Genomic DNA, 21,335 nt, shown 5'->3' on the forward strand with positions numbered 1-21,335 from the left:
TACAATAGCCTAAGAAACCTCGTGACCTGTGTTTAGTTGAGAATGTTAGTACATTTTGTTAACTTAATTGTGTTCTCATGGTGAATGTCAACTACTTATTCTCTATTGTAAATGATAAAGAAAAAAACTGTCTATAATAAAGTTGTTTGCAAATGTCATCTCTCTGTTCATTATGCATGTTTTGAATTATGAAAGTAACATCCAAAACAACATACCACAGAAGCAAAGAATACAGATTCACAATTTATTTAAAGTGGGCATTAAAAGCCAATGGCAAACAAAAACATTTAGATTTTCACTATAAAACGGTCGATAAAAGAAATAACCATAGAATACGTTGTTTCCTCATCCCTTTGACAGAACTTTGAGAAAGGCCTATTTTACTCTCTGCAATGCTGAGAGAGAAGTCGACGGTATATATCCTAGCTAGCCACATAGACAACAGACAATCTCACAAAAAAGAAAGGTTTTCTACTCAGGGTATAAAGAATTGTGGATGAGGTTCAATTTCATTCAAGTTCCTGAGTAAGAAAAAAATGGAACGGATTGGGGTTTGCGGTTCTGAATAAATCGGGTTCAAATTGATTGCCAGTAATTAGCTGGATATGTTTCTGAACTTGGCAGCTGGCTCTAGTGTAAATAGTGCATTCTAAGCAGTGTTGGGCAGTAACTTATTACTTTATAATATATTACTGTAATATGATATTGTATCTAAGGGATGGCCAAACCAATAATTATATATTTCAGTTACTAATCTGAGGGTTGGGGTAGCGAAGGTAGTGGTAATATAACGAGTATAGTAACGCACCAAACTACATTTGATACCAAGTAATAATAAAGTTATATTATTACTTTAACGCATTACACTTCCTGAGTAACTCACCCAACAACAACTAATTCTAAATAATCGTAATAGTGTTGAGATTAATGTGAAATTACAAAGGATCATGGTTCTGAAAACTAGATGTACTATACATACATGCAGCAGTGGTTCCCAAACTGTTCAGTTTGAGACAGACCCAAAAGAGAGATTAGAGTTGTAACCTGGACACAAACGGCCAATCTACAAGCTCGCAACATGGCACTAATTATTATAGTTTTTATTTGTGGATTTTTTTTTTATTAATTGTAAAAAAAAAGATAATTTGGATCCATCAACCACAAATGGGTCCCGAACCACTGTTTTCAATGGTATAAAGGGGTATAGTGGTTAAACTGATGTTAATGCTATATCCTAACACATTTTCTGGACCCCGCCCCCCACCGGGTTGTTAACTCTGCAGTATAAGGCAAAGGTGTTTAGGCTGGCACTTGTCATGAGACAGAGCTCTGGCATATCATATTGCTGAAACCTTGTATCTCCATATTTCATCCCCCCCCCCCCCCCCCCCCATAAATGTATGCCCTATTTTATAGCATTAAAATAGGGTTCATAACGCATGCACTGTGAGCTTCTAGATCTGCTATTTTAGCTGTTTGCCTATGATGACATTCCAGGTTGAAAGTGTTTAAAGTCTGTCACACAGATCACAAGATTTTTGAGTGGTGCAACCACTCCTATAGACAGCTATGTGTGTGGCTGTCCCTGGCTGTGTCCGAGCACAAAAATAGCGTTGTAGCGTTTGTTCACCACCAGGTGTCACTATTTCACAGCCTAACACACAGACACACACAGGCCAGGGAGAAGGGCTTGTACAGTACAGTACAAGTACAGTACCACTCACTTCAGACGGGTCTGATTTTTGTTCTATTTCCTGATAAGGTAACGGTTTGGACATACAAGGTTTCCACCAGCGAGTGACGATACTGTATGTAATTATTATTTTCAAGCAAACTAAATTATGTGCAAACGATATTATAGAAAGACTAGACCAGAGCGGTTGAAATGAAATAAGGATCATTGCCAGCTACTGTTTTCCGAAACCAGGGCAATAATAACGCACATATTGCTAGGCATTGTTAGAGACAATCTTCTACAGGGATTTTCAGTATGTTAAATCAATCGAATTCAATTAACCGCCAAACTATAAAAGCGAATATAAGAGACGGGGCAAAAACAACTAAACAACATTCAGGTGACACTAGACATCATAGTGCATTAATATACGTAGTTGAAGAAAAACATTGTATTAATTCATACAAAACAAACAATCAACAAAACAAGGCCATCAATAGTACAGCTATCAAACCTCTTTTTCTCTTCTCAAAAGTACAGTAACTTGGGGGGAAAAAAGGTCACGGATTATACATTTCAATAAAATACATTTGTATAAATGCTTTGTGCCAATAGGAAAATATTGATAGAAACAGCATCATACATTTCTTCATCTGAAGTGCAGCCCCCAAAAAACACAGCATTTCTGTGGTTTGATTTCTGAGTACAAATGTCGCATGTGTTGTCATCATGTGACAAATAATTTAGTGTATTAAGAAGACGTGGACGACAACAACGTAACAAGCTAAATAAAACTAACACTGTTGATTCATAGATATCCATACGATTAACAGCAGCGAAGTGCTGTCATTGCTCAAAGCTGATTTTGAGGTTTTTCAAACAAAACTTGCTCGTGTATGTGTGTGTCTGACATTTTGTGCATACTCCCACAGTTATTATAGTTAGTTATAACAAATATGTATTAGTTTCAATTCAAGTTTGGTGTTTGGTATTAATAAGTAGTTTTTCTTAGTTTGGGTTTTTTTTTTTTCGTTTTTATTGTCGTTTCAGTATTTTTTTTCCCTTTTAGTCTTAGGTTTATTAAGTACAATAACCCTGGTATACGCACGCACACACACACACAAACACACGCGCGCACATGCATTTTCATGCGTATATGACTTAGTGATGTGGTACATACGGTATGTAGTGTAAGTCAATGTCAGACATGAAAGACTTGATCAAACTATAACAAGTTTAGCGGGGTAGCTAACAGCCTCTTTGTTCGATTGAAAGACAAACAAACAAAAAATGTGCTCACAGCGTCACTCATTTGTAAATCCACGCTACTCCTCACTTCCAATCAGCCACCAGGTACCTTTTCAGAGACGTGGTTGGTTGGCACTTGGCAGCCATCTTCGTTGTAGTGGCAGACAACAAAACAGGCGGATTAGGACCCATTTGTACTGTTGTTCAAAGGCATCAACTCTTTTCTCTGTTGAAAATACATTGGGTTTTTTTGGTACTGTATACGCTACAGCATAAAGTATGAATTTGCCATTAATGCCAATGGAAAAGAGATGCTAGATATAGTAGCTGAGAGCAGCAGTTCACTTGTTTTTGGAAGACTTTAGCCTGATTTACTGTATACATAGTTGCGTGACTAAGTATAACCTGATTTATACTTGGTTGTATGGCTGATTGTAAATACAAGCGTGAGCTTGTAGATCCGCGGCTATTTTCCGTGGTAGGCCTGGGACGTGAATGAAATGACGTGTCTCAGCATGACTCCTTGGCTGGACTCGGCATCTTGCACATCATCAGTATCTGCTTCAGGGCTTTCTGGACGTCCTCATCCATCTGACCCTGGAGGAGCACACCGAACAGAAGACGTTCACGTTGATTTTCAATGACATTAGTCTACTTAATCGACCAAATCTGAGACAAAACGATGTGAAAGCGTGTCAGAGCCGTGATGAAAACAATTAAACAGTGGAAGGCCACGCAACAAATTCCCTGTTACAGTGCTGGGCGTCATGACTTTAAATCAATATCACAAAGTGTTCTGTTCTCAATGTGTGTGGCGAGTACACAGATAAACAGACAGCTAACAGTCGACTTGGAGAGATGGTCGGAGGCAGAGTAAAGTTTTGAAGGTGCTCTTACTTCTTCTCCAAGTCGACTGTTAGCTGTCTTATCTGTGTACCCTCCACACACATTGAGAACAGAACACAAAGATTATTTCAAACTTTTGCCTCGATTAAGATTAACCCATTTCTCGCCGACATCGCCTTTTCACACCTTTTTTTCTAATGGTGCTTGGCGCACCATTCGGCGCATATCTCTTGGATCCCGGTGTATATTGTAAAATCATAGTCAATGTAACTCTGAGAGTGTAAAAATGGAACCAAACCCGTTAGGGTCCATTTGGTTCTATTTGTACGCTCTCAGAGTTACAGAGCCATAAGGGTCCATTTGGTTCCTAATTATCATTTAGCTGGGGACCCCCTGGAACTCCCTCAAGGACCCCTGGGGGACCCCACTTTGGGAACCACTGGTCTATGGGGACGCAGCTTTTTGAACGTGAATATCTCGGAAACTTCTTTTTGGGTCAAAACAAGCTAGATTTGCGCCTCATTTCCCAAAACGATATCATCCTCGCTTATGTATGTTTTGGGTGGATTGAATGACATTTGCAGCAGCCGTTAAATAAAGTAGGAAGTACAATTTGGCTGCACAACTGAAAATAGGTTGTTCCAGGGACCTCCCGGTAGCAAAGGTATGAGTTAAAAACATTCACTGTGAGTGTGAACGAATATATTCCTGAATGGGTTTTAAACTAGTAGAAGGTACCTGAACGGCATAGAGCAGATGCATCCTGTAGACTGATACGATCTCATGGTGCTGCTTCTTGGACTCCTGGAGAAAATAATAATAGGAAATAAAAAAAATCAGAAAAAAATAACTACATAAGTTCAGTCAGAATCAGAACAACTCATGAATGGATGTATATTTTTATTGAATATAAAATGAGCAATATATTATTTATTTTGGTTTGGCGATGAATTGGATCTGCTTTTTAGGTACTCAGAGCAAGAGCATCAGTCCCTTAACCATATGGACTCTAGCTAAACAGTAGCTAAACAGCAGATCCAAAACGACAGGTGGTAGCTGGGGTGGAGGAGGGTGAGACAGGTGGTAGCTGGGGTGGAGGAGGGTGGTAGCTGGGGTGGAGGAGGGTGAGACAGGTGGTAGCTGGGGTGGAGGAGGGTGAGACAGGTGGTAGCTGGGGTGGAGGAGGGTGAGCAGCAAAGCTTTAAAGCAGACAGCAGCACAGCGGCATCAGTGTGCAGCAAGCAAGCAGTTTGAACAGTGCAAACTTCTAGTTTAAATAGCCGGTATGAAGATGGAGTGAGTGTGTGATTGAATGAAGGTGAATCATGTTAACGAGAACGTGATGCTGAGGCGGCCCAATGAACGGCCGGCAGCAGCTGCACTGAACTTGCTCTGCGCATGTCTGTGACAGCCAGGCGCACCGCTCATTTATTTTGGTCTCCATTATGACGAAAGCACGTTTAAAGGCAAAGGCAAAACACCAGTAAAGGCTCGCTATAAGACAGTGCCACTTGCAGAAAAGCACATATTCAAATATTTCTGTTGAAAATGTGTTCAGCAAGCAGAATAGCTATACAACAAAAATATAAATGAGTCGGAAATGGGAAGATTCACATTCTTGCATGACACAAATGCAGAAAATAGATGATCTACAAGCTCACAATGCATGGCATCACGACATGTTGTGACTGAGAATTTTACCTTGTAGTATATAATATCTTCACTGTCAGACAGAAACTATCGTATATCGCTATATTTCGACTTCGGTTTTGTTATGTCTCACACAAGTATCGAAGATAGCCGATCTACAAGCTCACGACGAGCTGTGAGCTTGTATTTTCGTTAGGTTTTGGACAATATAAGGCGTTGAAATGAGAAGAGTCTTACCGCTAGCTGGTACTGCAGCTGTTTGACTTGTTGCTGCAACGTCTCCATCTGTAGGCCCTGCTGCTGCCTCTTGGCGGCGGTAGAGGAACCGTACGACAGCTGCGATAGGCTGTTCAAAGCCTCCTTCAACTTGGCCACCTCCCGTGATAGGTCATCAATCTGATAGGGATATCACATTAATTTACATACATTCATCTTCAGCTCATATTATACTGCATATGAATGTGCATTTAGAAATTTGAACGCACTCTCAAATCGGACAACATTTACAGCTGCTGATTCCAAATGTAGTAGACTAAGCCTACTACACATTTGGATCTTGTCCTGTAGGCCTCTATGTATGTGTCTGGTTCTAGTATCTGGGTGCATTTGTAAATGTCATGCTACCAGGGGAGAAAGTGGTGGGGAGTAGAGAGAAAATAAATTACTTCAGGATCAGGTGCAGTGCAGATATGAAGATCACTTGTACACAACTACCATTATCATTGTTTTCGGGCAAATTAAATTGCTACGTAATTCACTAGGCTGAGGTCGACACAACTACACTGGTCAGCCTGCAATGACATGCATAAGATCAGGTCATCCCAGCTAGTAAGAGGTTCAAAGTAAAAAATATTTCGGACGACCGTCGAGCCGATTCTACTCTGTGGCTCTGAGACACTTTCAAAGAAATGAGAGAAATGTTATGCACACAAGTAAAAGAAAGGAGAAACAAAAGAAAAAAACAATAACTATGCGTCGCCTACCCTTTTGTTCTTCTCCCTCTCGGAGCTGACGTGGTTCTCCACCAGCTGCTTGAGCTGAGAGACGCCGTCCTGGGCCTCGGCCAGCCGCGCGCTCAGGGTCTGGTTCTCCTTGTCGCTGGACATGACCAGCTCCTGCAGGGCGTCGCGCTCTGCACGACTCTCACGTGCCTGGTGGACAGTGGTGGGGAAAAAAGGTATGCTCAAATGGGCTCTGTCTGTATTGCATATTACACGCCATTTTGGAAATAACTATTGGGGGCCCTTCCGTACTTCCTTCACAGGTGTTACCGATGATATCAGTAATGATGTCTACAGTCTACACTGCTGACCAGTGGGTCTCAAAGTGTCCTTGAGTGTGTTCCAAATGGCCCCGTACAGGTGTGTAACTCTGAGAGTGTACAAATGGAACCATTTTCCATTCGTCTCATTTGTACACTCTCAGAGTTATGGGGGTCCTTGAAATTAAAACGTTTGACAAACCACTGTACACTAAACGGAACAGAGCCCCAAATTCCCAAACTCTTCTCCCTTCTGGCTCCAAAACTATGGAATGCACTTCCCATTACAATCAGAACTGCCGTAGTCTGAGAACCCACCTCTTCAGACTCCATCTTGTAGCACTGTAGCACTTGCCCCGACGAACAACTTTACAGGCGAATGCAAAGGTTCAACTTATGTAACTTAGATAGCATTTTATGTAGACATAGCACTAGATAGTATGCATAGTTTCATTATATAGATATATTCCACTGTTATGTTCTTAGCTTACGTATGATTCATGAGAACTACTTTTTACGTATGTACTGTATCGCAATGTTTTTGTTCTTGCTTAATGCAAGTCGCTCTGGATTAAGAGCGTCTGCTAAATGCCTAAATTGTAAATTGTATCATCGGTAACACCTAGGGACGTAGGTAAGTGGCCCAAAAGTAGGAAGAATTATTCTGTGTGAAACTGTGCACAGAGCCCATTGTTTTACTTAAGTAAAAGTCATTGGCATCAAAATGTACTCGAAGTACCAACAGTAAAAGTGCAGAATGGCCCAGTGGACCAAGAACCTGGTCAATAATTGGTTAAGATCTATCCATATGTTGGTTCCACTTTTCGTTATGTAACTGATTTCTTGGTGGTGAGAACCTTGTAATTGCAGGCGCTAATCCTGCCCACTCTGTTGACTATTCCAAACACTGTAAGTGTATACAAGGCATACAAAAACTAATAGAATGCGCACATCACTTAGTTGAGGTGCTGGGTTTGGAAAGTGACACATTCATCTGGTCAAACTGTTTGACCTGATCAAGGGCCTTGGCTCAAAACGTTGTCAATAAATTACATTGGATTCTTCAGTGTATACAAGGGACACATGGCAACGGTATATCCACCATGGTCCTTTGATAACAGTACATTCTTTATTTTCACATTTCCTTCAGCCAGTCACTCACCTCCTGCCACGCGGCTGCAGCCTCCAGAGCCAACTCGTCCTGCTTCCTGAGGGCCCCCTGGAGGAGCTGCGTCAGGTGGTTCACCTCGCCCTCCAGGCCCTGTCTCATTGAGTCGTGCTCCGCACGGGAGACCGAATGGTCCGGGGCGTCATCCTTCTCCACCGTCAGCCTTATTGTGAAACAAGCAACAAGCACAGTTAAACTTAACTTAGGTCAATGGTTCTCAAACGTTTTAATTTCAAGGATCCCCATAACTCATGGAACAGAATGGACCCGGAAGAATCACCAAGATTCCACTATGACGCGCGTCCGGTTTTGGGTTCCATCTTGGATGCTAAATTAGTAGCGTTAATGCTAGCGAGTCAATCTTATAGCGATATAAGACGCCTCAAGACGAGCCCAGTCGTCATGAGCGCCACACGTAATTAATTTATATGACGAGTATACTGTCCTTAGGATCCAATGTGTTCATTGAATTGAAAAGATTATCGATAGAATAATCGCTATCTAAATAATCTACAGTTGCATCCCTAAATAAGATCCCCTCTTCTGCTCATTCAGAATCATCACATTTCTCCTCTACAACGAAGTACAGTAACAGTATATAGTATAGGCCAGGGCTTAAAGGGACACTTGACCCTTTTTGCAAAGAAATATAATATGTTAATGATTATTTATTTATTTATTGAAAAAATGGTGAAGTGTCCCTTTAAGTGGTTACGTAACAGCAGCAGCTGTGAGGTACAACAATCTTCGTTTCCAGGCTTGAATGCAGTTGTGATTACACCCACCTCTTCTGCAGAGCGTCCACCTGCAAGGTCTTCTGGGACAGCTGCTGTTTCAGGGCCTCCGATTGGCTCTCCAGCTCTTTGATGGCGCTGCCCAGCGAGGACACCACCTGCGTGTGGTCGGTGAGGGCCACGGAGTCTCTCGCCTGCGCCTCCGCCTCCTGCCTCAGGAGGGCCATCTCCTGCCGAGAGGCCGCGCTCTTCTTCTCCACGTCGCTCAGCAGCGTCTGTAGCTCCTCCACCCTGTTCTTTAAAGGGATTGTGACATTAAAAAAATAAGTTTTTGTCATTTTTCCTTTTTTCTCAGCTCAATTGTACCCAAAAAAAACCGTGAACTTTTAACATTCCGAAGATCTTCTGTGGTCTGGGTGTTTTCTAGCTCAAACAAGTGCTCCGATTTGTCTGTGGAGTGCAAAGATAGACAAAAAATAGGGTGCATTTTGCATCCCAAAACACTGTTTATAATTAAGGGACGCAAAAAAACAACGCTACTGTAATACTGTACTGTTTTTTTTTATTCTAGTTTATTTTGCTAGCTTTAGTTATAATAATCGTTTCTTCTTCTGTTTTCTACATGAATATAACCACATTATAACCATATAAAATAAAATGGGAGTTAAATGCTGCAATTTGTAAAAATGGCGAAATATGACTCCTAACGTCGTTGAAGTGGGACTCAACAAATGTCCCTGGGACTCATCTAAAAGACCATCCCTGCATCCCGGGACTCATTACATTGAAAACACAGAGAAAACCACAGACCACCGGAAAATCCACTGAATGTTCAAAGTTCAGGTTTTTTTGGGTGTAAATGGAGGTCATAAAACATGAAAAACGAAAAATACAAATAAATGAAAATTAATGTCATGAATGAAAAACCTTTAAAACCTGGAGCTGCTGTTGCTCCGAGGACGGGGAGGAGGACGGCGAGGCGGGGGGGGAGGAGGCGGGAGGGGGGGAGGGGGACGCACAGCTGCTCCCCGCGGTGCGCGCCTCGGCCAGCTGCTTCTGCGTGGTGCCCAGCTGGCTCTTGGTGTCGCTGTAGGAGTGCGACAGTTCCAGCAGGCGGCGTTGCAGTCCGGCGACCGTCTCGTTCATCTCGGCCTTCATCTCCTCAAAGTCTTTGGCTGCTCTCTCTACGGGCACCGTACCCCGCAGAGCTTCCTGGACAGCAGGGCGAAAGACGGGAGTAACATGTATGAGGGAAGACACTGTGGGGTGACTGTGGCTCAAAGGTCATGTAATGCAGTAGTTTGTAAGAAAACAAAGCAAAGAATCTATTTCCTTCGCCGTTTAAGATCCTTTGGTGCTAGTAGACGGATTCTTCTTTTGTTTTTCACTTCTGTTACTAAACAGTTGTTCAAAGATTGTTGGACAACCACTTCAGAGACTCCACGTATTCTAACAGCATCCTAAGGTTAGCAAGGAATATCACCTCTAATACTAGCCATGTTTTGTATAGGTTGCTGCCTTCAGGAAGGAGATATGGTGCATCAGTGGACTTTGAGGCTTAATCAGGTTTTTGGCCAGGACTAGACTGAGCTGTGGACAATGCTCTGTTCCCTTATGTCTCTATGTACGTAACTGTATTTTTATTTCTGTTTTTGTGTTATGTCAAATGTATATTCTGCATACAAGGCCGCTGGGTCAGTGAGAACTGACCATAAAGTACTATATATCATATCATATATCATTTTCAACCGGTGGTCATTGAGGGGGCTCCAGGTGGTCCCCAGCTAAATGATGGGAGAGTTGGTAACCAAATCCCATTTGGGGCGGGAACCCCTTTTGGAGTTTTAAAGGACAACTTTAGTTTTTTTCAACCAAGGTTCATGTTTTAGGTTGTTATTAGAGAAACTAAAAGGTGAGTGTTCATTTTCTTTCATTTGCTGCTTTCTTTCGTTTTAGGGATTTTAGCAGTTTTTGACAGGGGGGCGGGGGCATTCGAGCATGGGGCTAAATATGTATTTTTTAACACAATTTTATGGTGATTTATTTTTTTATGGTTTACTATAGTCCTAATAAACGCCAGGAAATTACATCTGGCCACAAAAGATCACGGGATCTATTGAATGTGACAAACTGACATATTGAGCTTATACACACAGTATAAGCCTTCCCCCCAGTAGGCTACCTTCACATTCAGTAGATCCTGTGATCTTCTGTGGCCAGATGTAATTTCCTGGCGTTTATTAGGACTATAGTAAACCATAAAAAAATAAATCACCATAAAATTGTGTTAAAAAATGCATATTTAGCCCCATGCTCGAATGCCCCCGCCCCCCTGTCAAAAACAGCTAAAATCCCTAAAACGAAAGAAAGCAGCAAATGAAAAAAAGATTAACACTCATCTTTTAGTTTCTCTAATAACAACCTAAAACATGAACCTTGGTTGAAAAAAACTAAAGTTGTCCTTTAAGCATTATGTTATACTTTAGCTATTGAAAAAGTAGCAGATCGAAGTCTTGTAGGTCTGCTATATATATTTGGAAAATCGTGAAAATGGAGTGCAAATCATTGAATATATATTCAGAGCCAACGTTAACTCAAGTCTTTGCTTCTGGGGGTCCCTGGAACAACATATTTTCAGATGGTCGGCAGCCAAATACAGATATAAGTTTTGGGGTCCTTGACATGAAAATGTTTGAGAACGACTGACATGGAACTATGAGGTTTTTCAGAAAACTGTCAGGATTCAGAAGATATTTATAGTATCGTCCTCAGGTCTAAATGGGTTATAGATCTGTAACTCTTGAGAGTGTAAAATGGAACCAATTCCATTTTACAGTCTCGAGTTAAATTATTGTTAAACATCTGCATTACTTAAGTTCATTTACATGAAGTCTACACAATTAGAGAATGTTGAATAATTGTTATTTTGATCAACGCTTGCCTGTTATCTCTCCTATGGCACAGCATTGAAATGTGGACATATTCTTTAGTTTGGGGTCTGCGAGGCTAAATCTCATCAAATGATGGTCCGTGGCTCAAATGCCAAATAAATAATGGGCCTTGATATGAAAAAAGGTTGAAAACTAAAATGTGCTTGCAGACAGCAGGCAGTTTACCGCTGCGACCTCCTTGGCTTTCAACGTGCAAGGCAACGTTGCCAACATGGCAGGTGGCAGCGGGTGACAGAGCAGCTGAACATGCAAATTACTATTTGCTGTCGCAGCCCAAATTAACCACTTTTTCAATTTGCCGTCCCTAACTTGGGCATGTCATTATAGGCGAAAACATTTAAAATAGCCTATAGAGCGTCTCAGTCCCGCCCCCTACCAGGGCCCAGGAAATTATTCCCTGTTCATTTTCCTCAGACATTTTAAAAAGTTTTTATTTAAAGACCTTTTAAGCGTCGTACAAAGCCAACACGAGTTGTGAGAAATCATGACAGTAAACAAAAAAGATTGGGCCAAACAAAGAATTAGAATGAAGAAAAAAACGGCAGGTTACAACACCTTTTTTGTTGTTTTTATTTGTCACAACTCGAGTTGGCTTTGTAGGACGCTTGTAAGGTCTTTAAATAAATACTTTTTGAATGGGAAAAATGCATTGGGAATTATTTCCTGGGCCTGGCGTCGTCATGAAAGGGGGCGGGACTGCGACGCTCTATTCCTATGCTTAATGTATACTAGCAATACTAGTATACGACTCGAGCAATAGCCAATCACAATGCTTAGCATGTACACTGTTGTACAACTATTATACATAAAAGCTTGTTCAAATTTTCTAGCTTGCTACCTATGACAGATATAACGGTTGATCTAATCTATTGAGGAGTGAATTAATGTACACTAATTTATAAAAAACCTTCACTGTTTAATTGGGCATGGAGCATCCAGGACGACGGGAACCCCTTTTGGTGTTTTAAAGCATTGTTATACTTTAGCTATTGAAAAATAGCAGATCTACAAGCTCATAGGCACCGATTTCCCAGTCAATCATCTATATAACACTCCTACTGGGCAATGGAGCCAGCAGGAACCACTCACTGTCTGCAAGCACCTTCGAGTGAGACAAACGTTACCTGGAGCATCCTGATCTCCTCCTGTGCCTCCTTGTGGAGGTCCTCCATTTGTGCCGCCTTCCTCTCCTGCTCCTTTCCTTTCACAGTCCCTCGTTCCTCCTCGGCCCTCCTCCTGAGCCCCTCCTCTAGCTGTCTGATTCGCTGAGCCGCCTGCTCCTGCTCGGACCCCGATTGGACGAGCTGAGCCTTCAGCTGTTTCACCTCCTGCTCCAGAGAGGACCTGCGTCTCGGAGCCTGCGGCTTCTCCGTGCCGTCGCTCCCCCTCTCCCCTCCTCCGCCTCTCCGCCCAGTCGGAGTTCTCAGTTCCTGCACCTCCTCCACGGCCTGGTGGTACCTCTCCTGAGTCTCCGTCAGCTTCGCCTGAAGCTCCGCCAGACTCTCCAGCAACTCTTCCTCTCGCCTTCTCTCTCTCCCGCTCTCCTCCTCCTCCTCCTCCTCCTCTCTCTCTGGACCTCTCTCCGACACGGTGCCAGGCTTCAGCTGGGCCTGCAGTGAGCGGTTCTCTTTTCGGCTCTCCAGCAGTTTGGTCTGGACACTCTCGAGGGCCTGCCTCAACAGACCGAGCTCCTCTTTGCCGGCATCCTGTCCTCCTCCTCCTCCTCCGCTCTCCTCTTCCTCATCTCCGTCTTCCTGTCTTAGAGACGCACTTCCTGAAACCCTGGACGTCTCCTCGCCGGCCTGCGTAGTGGGAGCGGGCGCTTGGCTAGTGGGAGGGACGTGTGGCAGCGAATCAAAATCGTCCTGAGTGGAGTGGAAGGAGGAGTTGGAGGCCATGCTGTTAGGCCTGCTGTCCTCTTTCAGGTCCTCACTGCCCTGGAGGGACGGACGTTTCTGCATCGGGGGGGGGGGGGACAAAAATCACTTGTATGATGGTAGACTAGCATGTAGTTCCATCACAATGTTACTAAACCAGTATACTTTGCCTCTAAGTGGAGACAAGTGGAACCAAGGGTCCATTTGGTTCCACTTCTATCCTCTCAGAGTTACAGAACAATGTATGGGTCCATTTGGAACCCCCTCAATGAATCCTAGGGGTCCCTTTGAGAAGCACGGTACCAAAACCACAGGGTTTTTTTTTACATCAGTTAAAGACTAAGAATTAACAAATCGTGCTGTATATATAAAGCTTGGGGCTTATTTATCAAAGTGTGTGTACTGTAGTTTCCGGTAAAGATTCTGGGTTATTAGCCAGAATCTGAGAGGGTCGTCGTTTCTCTTTACTCCTCTCAGTCATTATAAAAATACCCGGTAACCTGAGACCTCTTGTGGCTTATTGCTTTAATTAATGCCGTGGCGATATGCAGAGCACAAGAAACTTCCAAGACGACATTTAACCAAACCTAATAAAACATTTTGGGACAAGTGGAAGGACCACTTCACCCATTTTAAACCTATTTTCATATGAATTGGTCCTCACTAATGCTCATTATTAGATTTCTTCGGACGGCTGTGGACAGTTCCGCCTACCGGTGACATCATCAGTAGACAGGTTTAGCCCATTCAGGACGTGGAACCCCTTTTGGTGTTTTAAGCATTGTGTTATGCTTTAGCTTTTGAAAAAAAATAGCAGATCTACAAGCCCATAGCGCGGCACTCGGTGCCACGCTATGGGCTTGTAGATCTGCTATTTTTGAAAAATCGTGAAAATGTGTCACAAATCTTTGAATATATATTCTTTCAGAGGTCCCTGAAACAACATATTTTCAGATGGAGGTCGGCGGCCAATTTCATATAATTTCTGGGGTCCTTGACATGAAATAGTTTGAGAACCACTGACATAGAAACATAGTTTTTTCAGAAAACGTATAGGATTTAGAAGATATTTTTTTTAGAATCGGCCTCAGGTCTAAATGGGTTAGCCAAACTTAATATTAATTGTATGTTATTAATGCAAGAACAATGGCTTCTATTTCTGCATACTAACTTTCCAGCTAGAGAAAGAGATTCCCCATCGATGATGTCATCGGTGCCCACCAATGAGACACAGAGCGAGTAGACAGAAATTATGGCATCTTATAATTAGCATCCATGAGAAGCAATGTCAGCAGTAGGCTACTTAGTTTAGACAGTTTTTGGTTTAGACTAGTCATTGGTTAGACCAGTCATTAGTCCTACAACTACAACCTATCTCAACCCTCACCCTAAACCTAACCTCCCATGAGGAAGCACACCTAAACCTAACCCATGTCTAACCAATGACTAGTCTGAACTAAGTATGCACCCCGAAAGAGTCTCACCTTTAGCATGACAGCAAGCTGCTGGTTTTCCAAGGTGAGAGCAGCAACTTTGGCTTGAAGAACGCAAACCAGGGCAGAGGCTGCCGTACCACTGTGCTCAGTCTATATGTAACGCACAGACACAGACACACACACACACACACACACACACACACACACACACACACACACACACACACGTAAACACACAGGCATGAAAGCAGCGATCGGGACCAAACGCTACCTAGGGAAACAACAAAACGGGTTTCAACATGTCTAAAAGGTAGGTAAGACCTCCTTCAAGAATGTAGGGTGAATACGTTCAGCAGTAAAGAGTCTGTCTGTTTCCAAGGTATGGCAGTCAGTCGCTTTGAAGCCCTTCAACAAAGTGTTTAAGAAACCTTTGGCTGCACTCTGGACCACACTATAGTAACTGACCCCTAGTAAAAAATGGGCCCCAAATTAAATGGATCATTAAACGTATCGTATTGTTTGAGAACAATCAATCAATAGAGAATTTTCTACCTTTCAGTTGAAATGGACAAATTAACCATTCTGTAAACACGATTAGTCAGTTAGTCAGTCTTGCAGTCAGTCAGTAAACACACACACTATTGTTTTTTCTTTACGCTCCATCGTACGACGCTGTCACATGGGAAACAGCTGACCTACAAGCTCACGACGCGTCCTTTTGGGCCTGTAAAATCGGCTATTCTTTGGCGCACGTCGAAATGTAAACAATAAAGGCTATTTGTGGTATAGTTTCACCTGTGCATCCTGCTCCGGAGCGGTCGCCGCGGTCTGCTCCACCATGTGCTTCAAGTCGTCGATGGTCTCCAGCAACATGCTCTTCTCCTCCTGAAGCCTCAGCACATCCTCTCGCAGCGCCGTTCCTCCAACCTCGTCCTCCTTCAGAAGAGGAGCAAAGGGGAGGAGAGATGGAAGGAAGGGGGGGTCAGGGCCCAGGAGTGGAATTATAGGAGGGAGGGAGGGAGTGAGGGAGGGGGGAAAACAGAAAACAAAAATAGGAAATGAAAGGAAAAAAGAGGAGCAATAGGGTGACGGAGGAATGTCAAGATTTAAACTCCCCCAGGAAGTGGTCGCTGAATATTCATTATTATGTTTAATCCATTAAGACTAAGAATATTATGTGCCGCCATGCACGTACCTTAAGACCATCGGGTCAGGGTCTACTGTAGGTGACCCATAAGGCTAATTTGGTCACTATAGGGGATCGGGCTTTTGTGGTTAAGGCCCCAATGCTCTGGAATAGCCTACCAGAAGAACTGAGGCTAACCCAGTCACAAACACATTCTAAAACCCTCCTGAAGACCCATTTTTATAGAATAGCCTTTGCGTCTCCCTGATTCTTATCGTGTTTGTGTTTGTTATTTTGCATTTTCTACAGTTTTTTCTTTTGCATCTGTGACGTATTATGTTGTTATTGATGTCTGACTGTTCAAAGCACTTTGTAACTTTGTTTTTTTAAGACCAGGTCAAAATTTAAATTAAAAATTCTTCTAATTCATGACAGTTTTCTAAAAAACACATGTTGAACTGTATCAGTGGTGCTCAAACTATTTCATGTGAAGGAACCCAAAATGTAATTAATAAATTAATAAATGTAATTTGGCCGCGACCCCAATCTGAAAATATGTTGTTCCAGGGACCCCCCAGAAGCAAAGATTTGAGTTGAAAACGTTCGCTCTGAAAGAATATATATTCAAAGATTTGCGTCACATTTTCTTCAAAAATAGCAGATCTACAAGCTCGTATCGCGGCACTCGGTGACGTGCTATGAGCTTGTAGATCTGCTATTTTTCAATAGCTAAAGTATAACATAATGCTTAAAACACCAAAAGGGGTTCCCGTCCTGAATGTGTTAAGCTCCCAGGAAGTGTTGGCTAAATATTCATTATAATGTTTACATTCATACTAATGTTAATGAATGATTAACAATAATAATAATCCAATTCAAAAATCCCAGTGTTTTGGGGCATGTGAAACATCAGAAAACATTCAACGTTTGTCCATTTTGAGCTAGTACTGTAGATCGGCTATTTTTAAATAGCCGAATTATAAAATAGGGCTTAAGACTTAAAGCCCTATTTTATACTTCCGCATCGTAAGCCTTAAGTGGATTAAGAAAAGATTTCCCATTACCGTGAGAACTTTGTACGAGAAAATGGTTAAGGATCAGCAGTTCCCAACCTTTTCTCGATCTCTTGAAAATCTCTTAAGCTCGCTCACGGCGCACATTACTTTTTTATATTAATGTTATATCATCATTAAAACAATTTTGCCAATAATTTGGGGGACTTGGAAGACCCTCGCAGCCCACAGGTGGCCTAGATTACAAACTGACTGTGTTGTAACTGTTGTTACAAACAGTGTTGATTTCGTCGACTAAAACTAAGATGAAAAATGTTCGTCAACTACCTTTTTTCACTGACGAAAACTAAATGGAAACTAAATGAAAACTAAGCTATGATGACTAAAACTGAGACTAAATATATTGACAATTTCATCAACAAATAAAAACTAGACTAAAATGTTAAAAAAGGGACTAGTGGACAAGATAAGTCATTTTACACCTGGTTGCGCTGCGACACGTTGCGAGCTTGTAGATCTGCTATTTTCAGCAAGTGTAAAATCAGTCATTAATCAGTCATCAAGGGACATTTTAGTCGACTAAATCAACTGTAGATGTAGTCGACTAAAAGCTTATGATATTTAGTCGACTAAAACTAGACTAACAATAAGACATTCCAGGTGACTAAATGTGACTAAAACTAAATTATTCAAAAGACTATGACTAAAACTAAAATCCAAATTTGCTGCCAAATACAACACTGGTTACAAAAGAAAAAAGTGTTTTCTTTTGGTACGTTACTTACCTTGTAGGTGAATGACTTGGGGGTATTACTCTTGCTAGACACCGGGGTTCCAGTGGGGATGATGTATGACGGAGACGACAGTCCAGAATTCTGTCAAAGGGTTGAATAAAATACAAAGTTGATCACTTTGAGTTGACGCCGTGAATTAATACTGTTCACCAAACACAAGCCTGAATGTGGAGGAGAACCAACGTTCGTCAAGGATGATGAAACACTGGTGTGCAATAAGCATAAATATAAATTACTCCGGTTTTTGTTGTAAAACTGCAAAACCAAACATGTAGCCAAGTGCGGACAAACTGACAGACAGTCAGGTTAAAACAATAAAGTTGCCCCCCCCCCCCCCGGATCACACTCCCGAAAATGCTCTGGCATAAGCGTAAGCGTGCGTATACTAGCCTAGGTCTGATCGAGATCTGAAATCTATCTGAATGACTGTTTAAGCACTTTATTTAAATAGGTGAATGATTAATAAAGCACCTAACTTAGCCTACAGTATAACATTGCAAATAGGCTATATCCTATGCTTGTCATCGTCACTTGGAAATAAAATAGGCATGCATGTCCAATTGTCCATGTTTGCCAAAATGTTATATTTGAATGCGCTCATAATGTCTTAACAGAGCCAGCAAAGCACTGTTTGATTAAGCATCTAACTAGTAACTTGTAACATTGTGAACATGTTATATCTAACTAGAAAATGCACCAAGTCTCTGTGTGTACGTCTGTCACATGGTTTGACAAAAAACTTGTGTTTGATTGCCCCCCGCATCAAACAGAAATGTTTGGTCAAACCATGTGACTTCCATTGGAAAAGCATTGAGGCGGCCATCAAAGACAGGCAGAGCACAGAACAGAACTCTTTATGTGTGTACGGAGCCTCACACAGGACTCCTTAAGGTGGCCTGTTCTGACATCCCAACCCTCCATATTTGGGCATGGCTGACACAGAACTCCATATATAGGAATAAAGGGACACAGAGAGACACAGAGAAATCATTCTGACGTCGGGCATAAAAGGGACACTAATAATATCTGGGTGGGGCATGCATTTCCAACTTGCATCATTCCAAGTACCGCCGTAGAGGCTCCACGGGCACCTCTCTAGTTGTTTTTAATTGCGCGATTTTAATTGCCTGTATACAGTTTCAAACATCCAATTTTCATAAGACACATCGTCGAAATCTGCCTTTACAAAATATATTTATTATTTTAGTTTTATACGCTTTTTGGTCAACACCACTTTGATAAATGAGGGCCACCTATAGATCTCTTGTTTTTCGATATGCACATTGTATAATTTATACTGATGTATCCACACACACACACACACACACACACACACACACACACACACACACACACACACACACACACACACACACACACACACACACACACACACACACACACACACACACACACACACACACACACACACACACACACACACACACACACACACACACACACCTAAAGCGAGGCCACAGTAGAGAATATACTGTAGAAATACAGATGAGCATACGATGCATTCAGAGGCAAGCAGACGCTGACAGACGGACAGACAGACATGCATTTACCTGCAGTGGACTAAGAGGAGGTGGGGGTGCTTTTCGTTTTTTGGGTGTAGTGATCCGTTCATCACTTAGTTTAGCTACTTGATCATGCTGGGGAGTGGCCAGCCAAGAAGACAGAGGGAGACAGAGAGAGAGAGACAGAGAGAGAGAGAGAGAGGGGTACACAAAACACCGGAAAGAAATAAAGAGAAGGTGGATTTTAGTGCAGGTTAGTGAAAGTGAAGAATAGTCACTCAAAATGAATGCAAAGATCTACGTTTTATTCTCCTAAAAGCAGCTGCAAGGATTTTTTTCTTTCTTTCTTATTGTTTTTTTTTTTAGAGATACAGTACAGACATGGGAAATGCTAATCATATGCTCTTGGTCATATGATAAAGCTAAACATGTACATCAGGTCATACTTAATCATCATTCAATTAATAATTTTAGTAGTTTCAAATCTACAATTATTCATTGGGGTTAATGATTGATACTGTATTAGCCACTCTCGAACCTGGCGTCCCCATAAGGACGCAAAACTAACTAAAACCATATACTTCAGATGACCGGGATCACCCAGGGGTATGTATTTGGTCCTCTCCTTTTTCCCCTCTACACCAGTGGTTTTTCAACCCTTTTCACATCAATCTTTTTATTCAGCATTTGAGCCACGGACCACCATTTACTGACATTTGGCTGTCAGACTAAAGACTAAAGAACTAAAGAATATTTTGTTGTCGTCGTATAAGATTTTGTCCAACAATTCCATGCGGTATTGATGTTGGTAGAATTAGGAGAGATCAAAACAACAATTATATTACATTCTCTAATAGTCCCCGACCTCTTGTAAATGAAGTAATGCAGGTGTATAACAATAATGTAACTCTTGAGAGCGTCAAATGAAACCAAATGGACGGGTACGGGTCCATTTGGTTTCATTTTACGCTCTCAGGAGTTAAAGATCTAAATAAGGTTCCATTTGGTTACCAACTCTTCATCATTTAGCTGCATGTGGACCACCTGGAACGCCCTCAAGGACCACTGGTTGAAAACCACTGCTCTACACTGAAAAGCTCTTATCCAAAAAAAGATGCAGTTGTTGATCGGCTCTTTTGGGGCGAATTATGAAATGATATGTCCAGAATGAGGATGCCACGACGTAGTTAAGTGGTTAAAACTATTAAGCCGAAGCACAGCTTGATATAAGTTTTACATTAGAGTTTATGATCATTTTGAAATGATTCAACATGTGTTCACATTGTACTGTATACTAACAGTAAGCAAGGACAGCTGCTGCATGGGTAGGAACTTTAATGTTGATTTCTTACCTGAGGACTTCTGGGAGACTTGGTATCTGCTCACAGGGACAAGAAGGTAACCAGGAATTAGAAGTTAGATCTAAAACAAGGTCTTCTAAATCCTAACCTACGTTTTCTGAATAAATTAATTCTTATTCAAGACATTAAAATTAGAATGATATAGAGAGGGTATGCACAAGCATAATGTGAGTGGCAAACCGAGTGTATGGGTTCATTGTTTAACGTTGTTTAATGCATTCAGATAGGACTGTCAAGGCCAGAAAGTCGTTTTTCGCCACTCAGTAAGCGTTCCCGCATAAGTTCCGGGTGTGATGATGATGTCACTCGCATACCCTCTATTGCTATGGCAACAGCTCATGTGACACAGATGCCGTGCCGGACTGTTGACAGCTTACCAACAGGTCCAAGTAGAAAAAAGAAAAGCCTATCAAGTTGGTTGTAAAAAATAAATAAATACCATGGTCATGTCTAAATAGTCAATGTAGTACCAGCTTCCACCACACAGGGGAGCCCATTACCTTGGACTGAATTAGAAAAAGGTGAGAAAGGCATCCTATTTAGATCCTCAAACCAGTGTCACTCTGTAAAGTACACAGTATGTTTGTGTGTGTGTGTGTGTGTGTGTGTGTGTGTGTGTGTGTGTGTGTGTGTGTGTGTGTGTGTGTGTGTGTGCGTGTGTGTCGTGTGCAC

General features: G+C 41.9%; 2 protein-coding genes across 6 annotated transcripts in view; one reads left to right on the forward strand and one right to left on the reverse strand.

Moving 5' to 3' along the window:
- Positions 1 to 21,335, forward strand: part of nnt (nicotinamide nucleotide transhydrogenase) — a 335,122-nt gene that overhangs the window by 286,382 nt on the left and 27,405 nt on the right. The window lies entirely within an intron of this gene.
- Positions 1,457 to 21,335, reverse strand: part of rai14 (retinoic acid induced 14) — a 71,127-nt gene continuing 51,248 nt past the window's right edge. The window contains exons 10-22 of one of the 5 annotated variants that reach the window (XM_083794113.1): positions 20,655 to 20,683; positions 19,351 to 19,437; positions 17,771 to 17,860; positions 15,642 to 15,782; positions 14,895 to 14,996; positions 12,658 to 13,488; positions 9,519 to 9,794; positions 8,634 to 8,878; positions 7,843 to 8,011; positions 6,403 to 6,570; positions 5,657 to 5,815; positions 4,508 to 4,573; positions 1,457 to 3,520 (exon numbers count right to left, since the gene is read on the reverse strand). In XM_083794113.1, coding sequence (XP_083650239.1) covers positions 3,434 to 3,520; positions 4,508 to 4,573; positions 5,657 to 5,815; positions 6,403 to 6,570; positions 7,843 to 8,011; positions 8,634 to 8,878; positions 9,519 to 9,794; positions 12,658 to 13,488; positions 14,895 to 14,996; positions 15,642 to 15,782; positions 17,771 to 17,860; positions 19,351 to 19,437; positions 20,655 to 20,683 — 2,450 coding nt within the window. In that variant the 3' untranslated portion in view covers positions 1,457 to 3,433. Of the gene's footprint in view, positions 3,521 to 4,507; positions 4,574 to 5,656; positions 5,816 to 6,402; positions 6,571 to 7,842; positions 8,012 to 8,633; positions 8,879 to 9,509; positions 9,795 to 12,657; positions 13,489 to 14,894; positions 14,997 to 15,641; positions 15,783 to 17,770; positions 17,861 to 19,350; positions 19,438 to 20,654; positions 20,684 to 21,335 lie in introns of all 5 variants that reach the window. The other 4 variants (XM_083794112.1, XM_083794111.1, XM_083794114.1 and 1 more) reach the window with 4 other exon arrangements.

This window comes from Protomyctophum parallelum, assembly GCF_964188405.1.
Source record: "Protomyctophum parallelum genome assembly, chromosome: 21".
NCBI classification, from domain to species: Eukaryota; Metazoa; Chordata; class Actinopteri; order Myctophiformes; family Myctophidae; genus Protomyctophum; species Protomyctophum parallelum.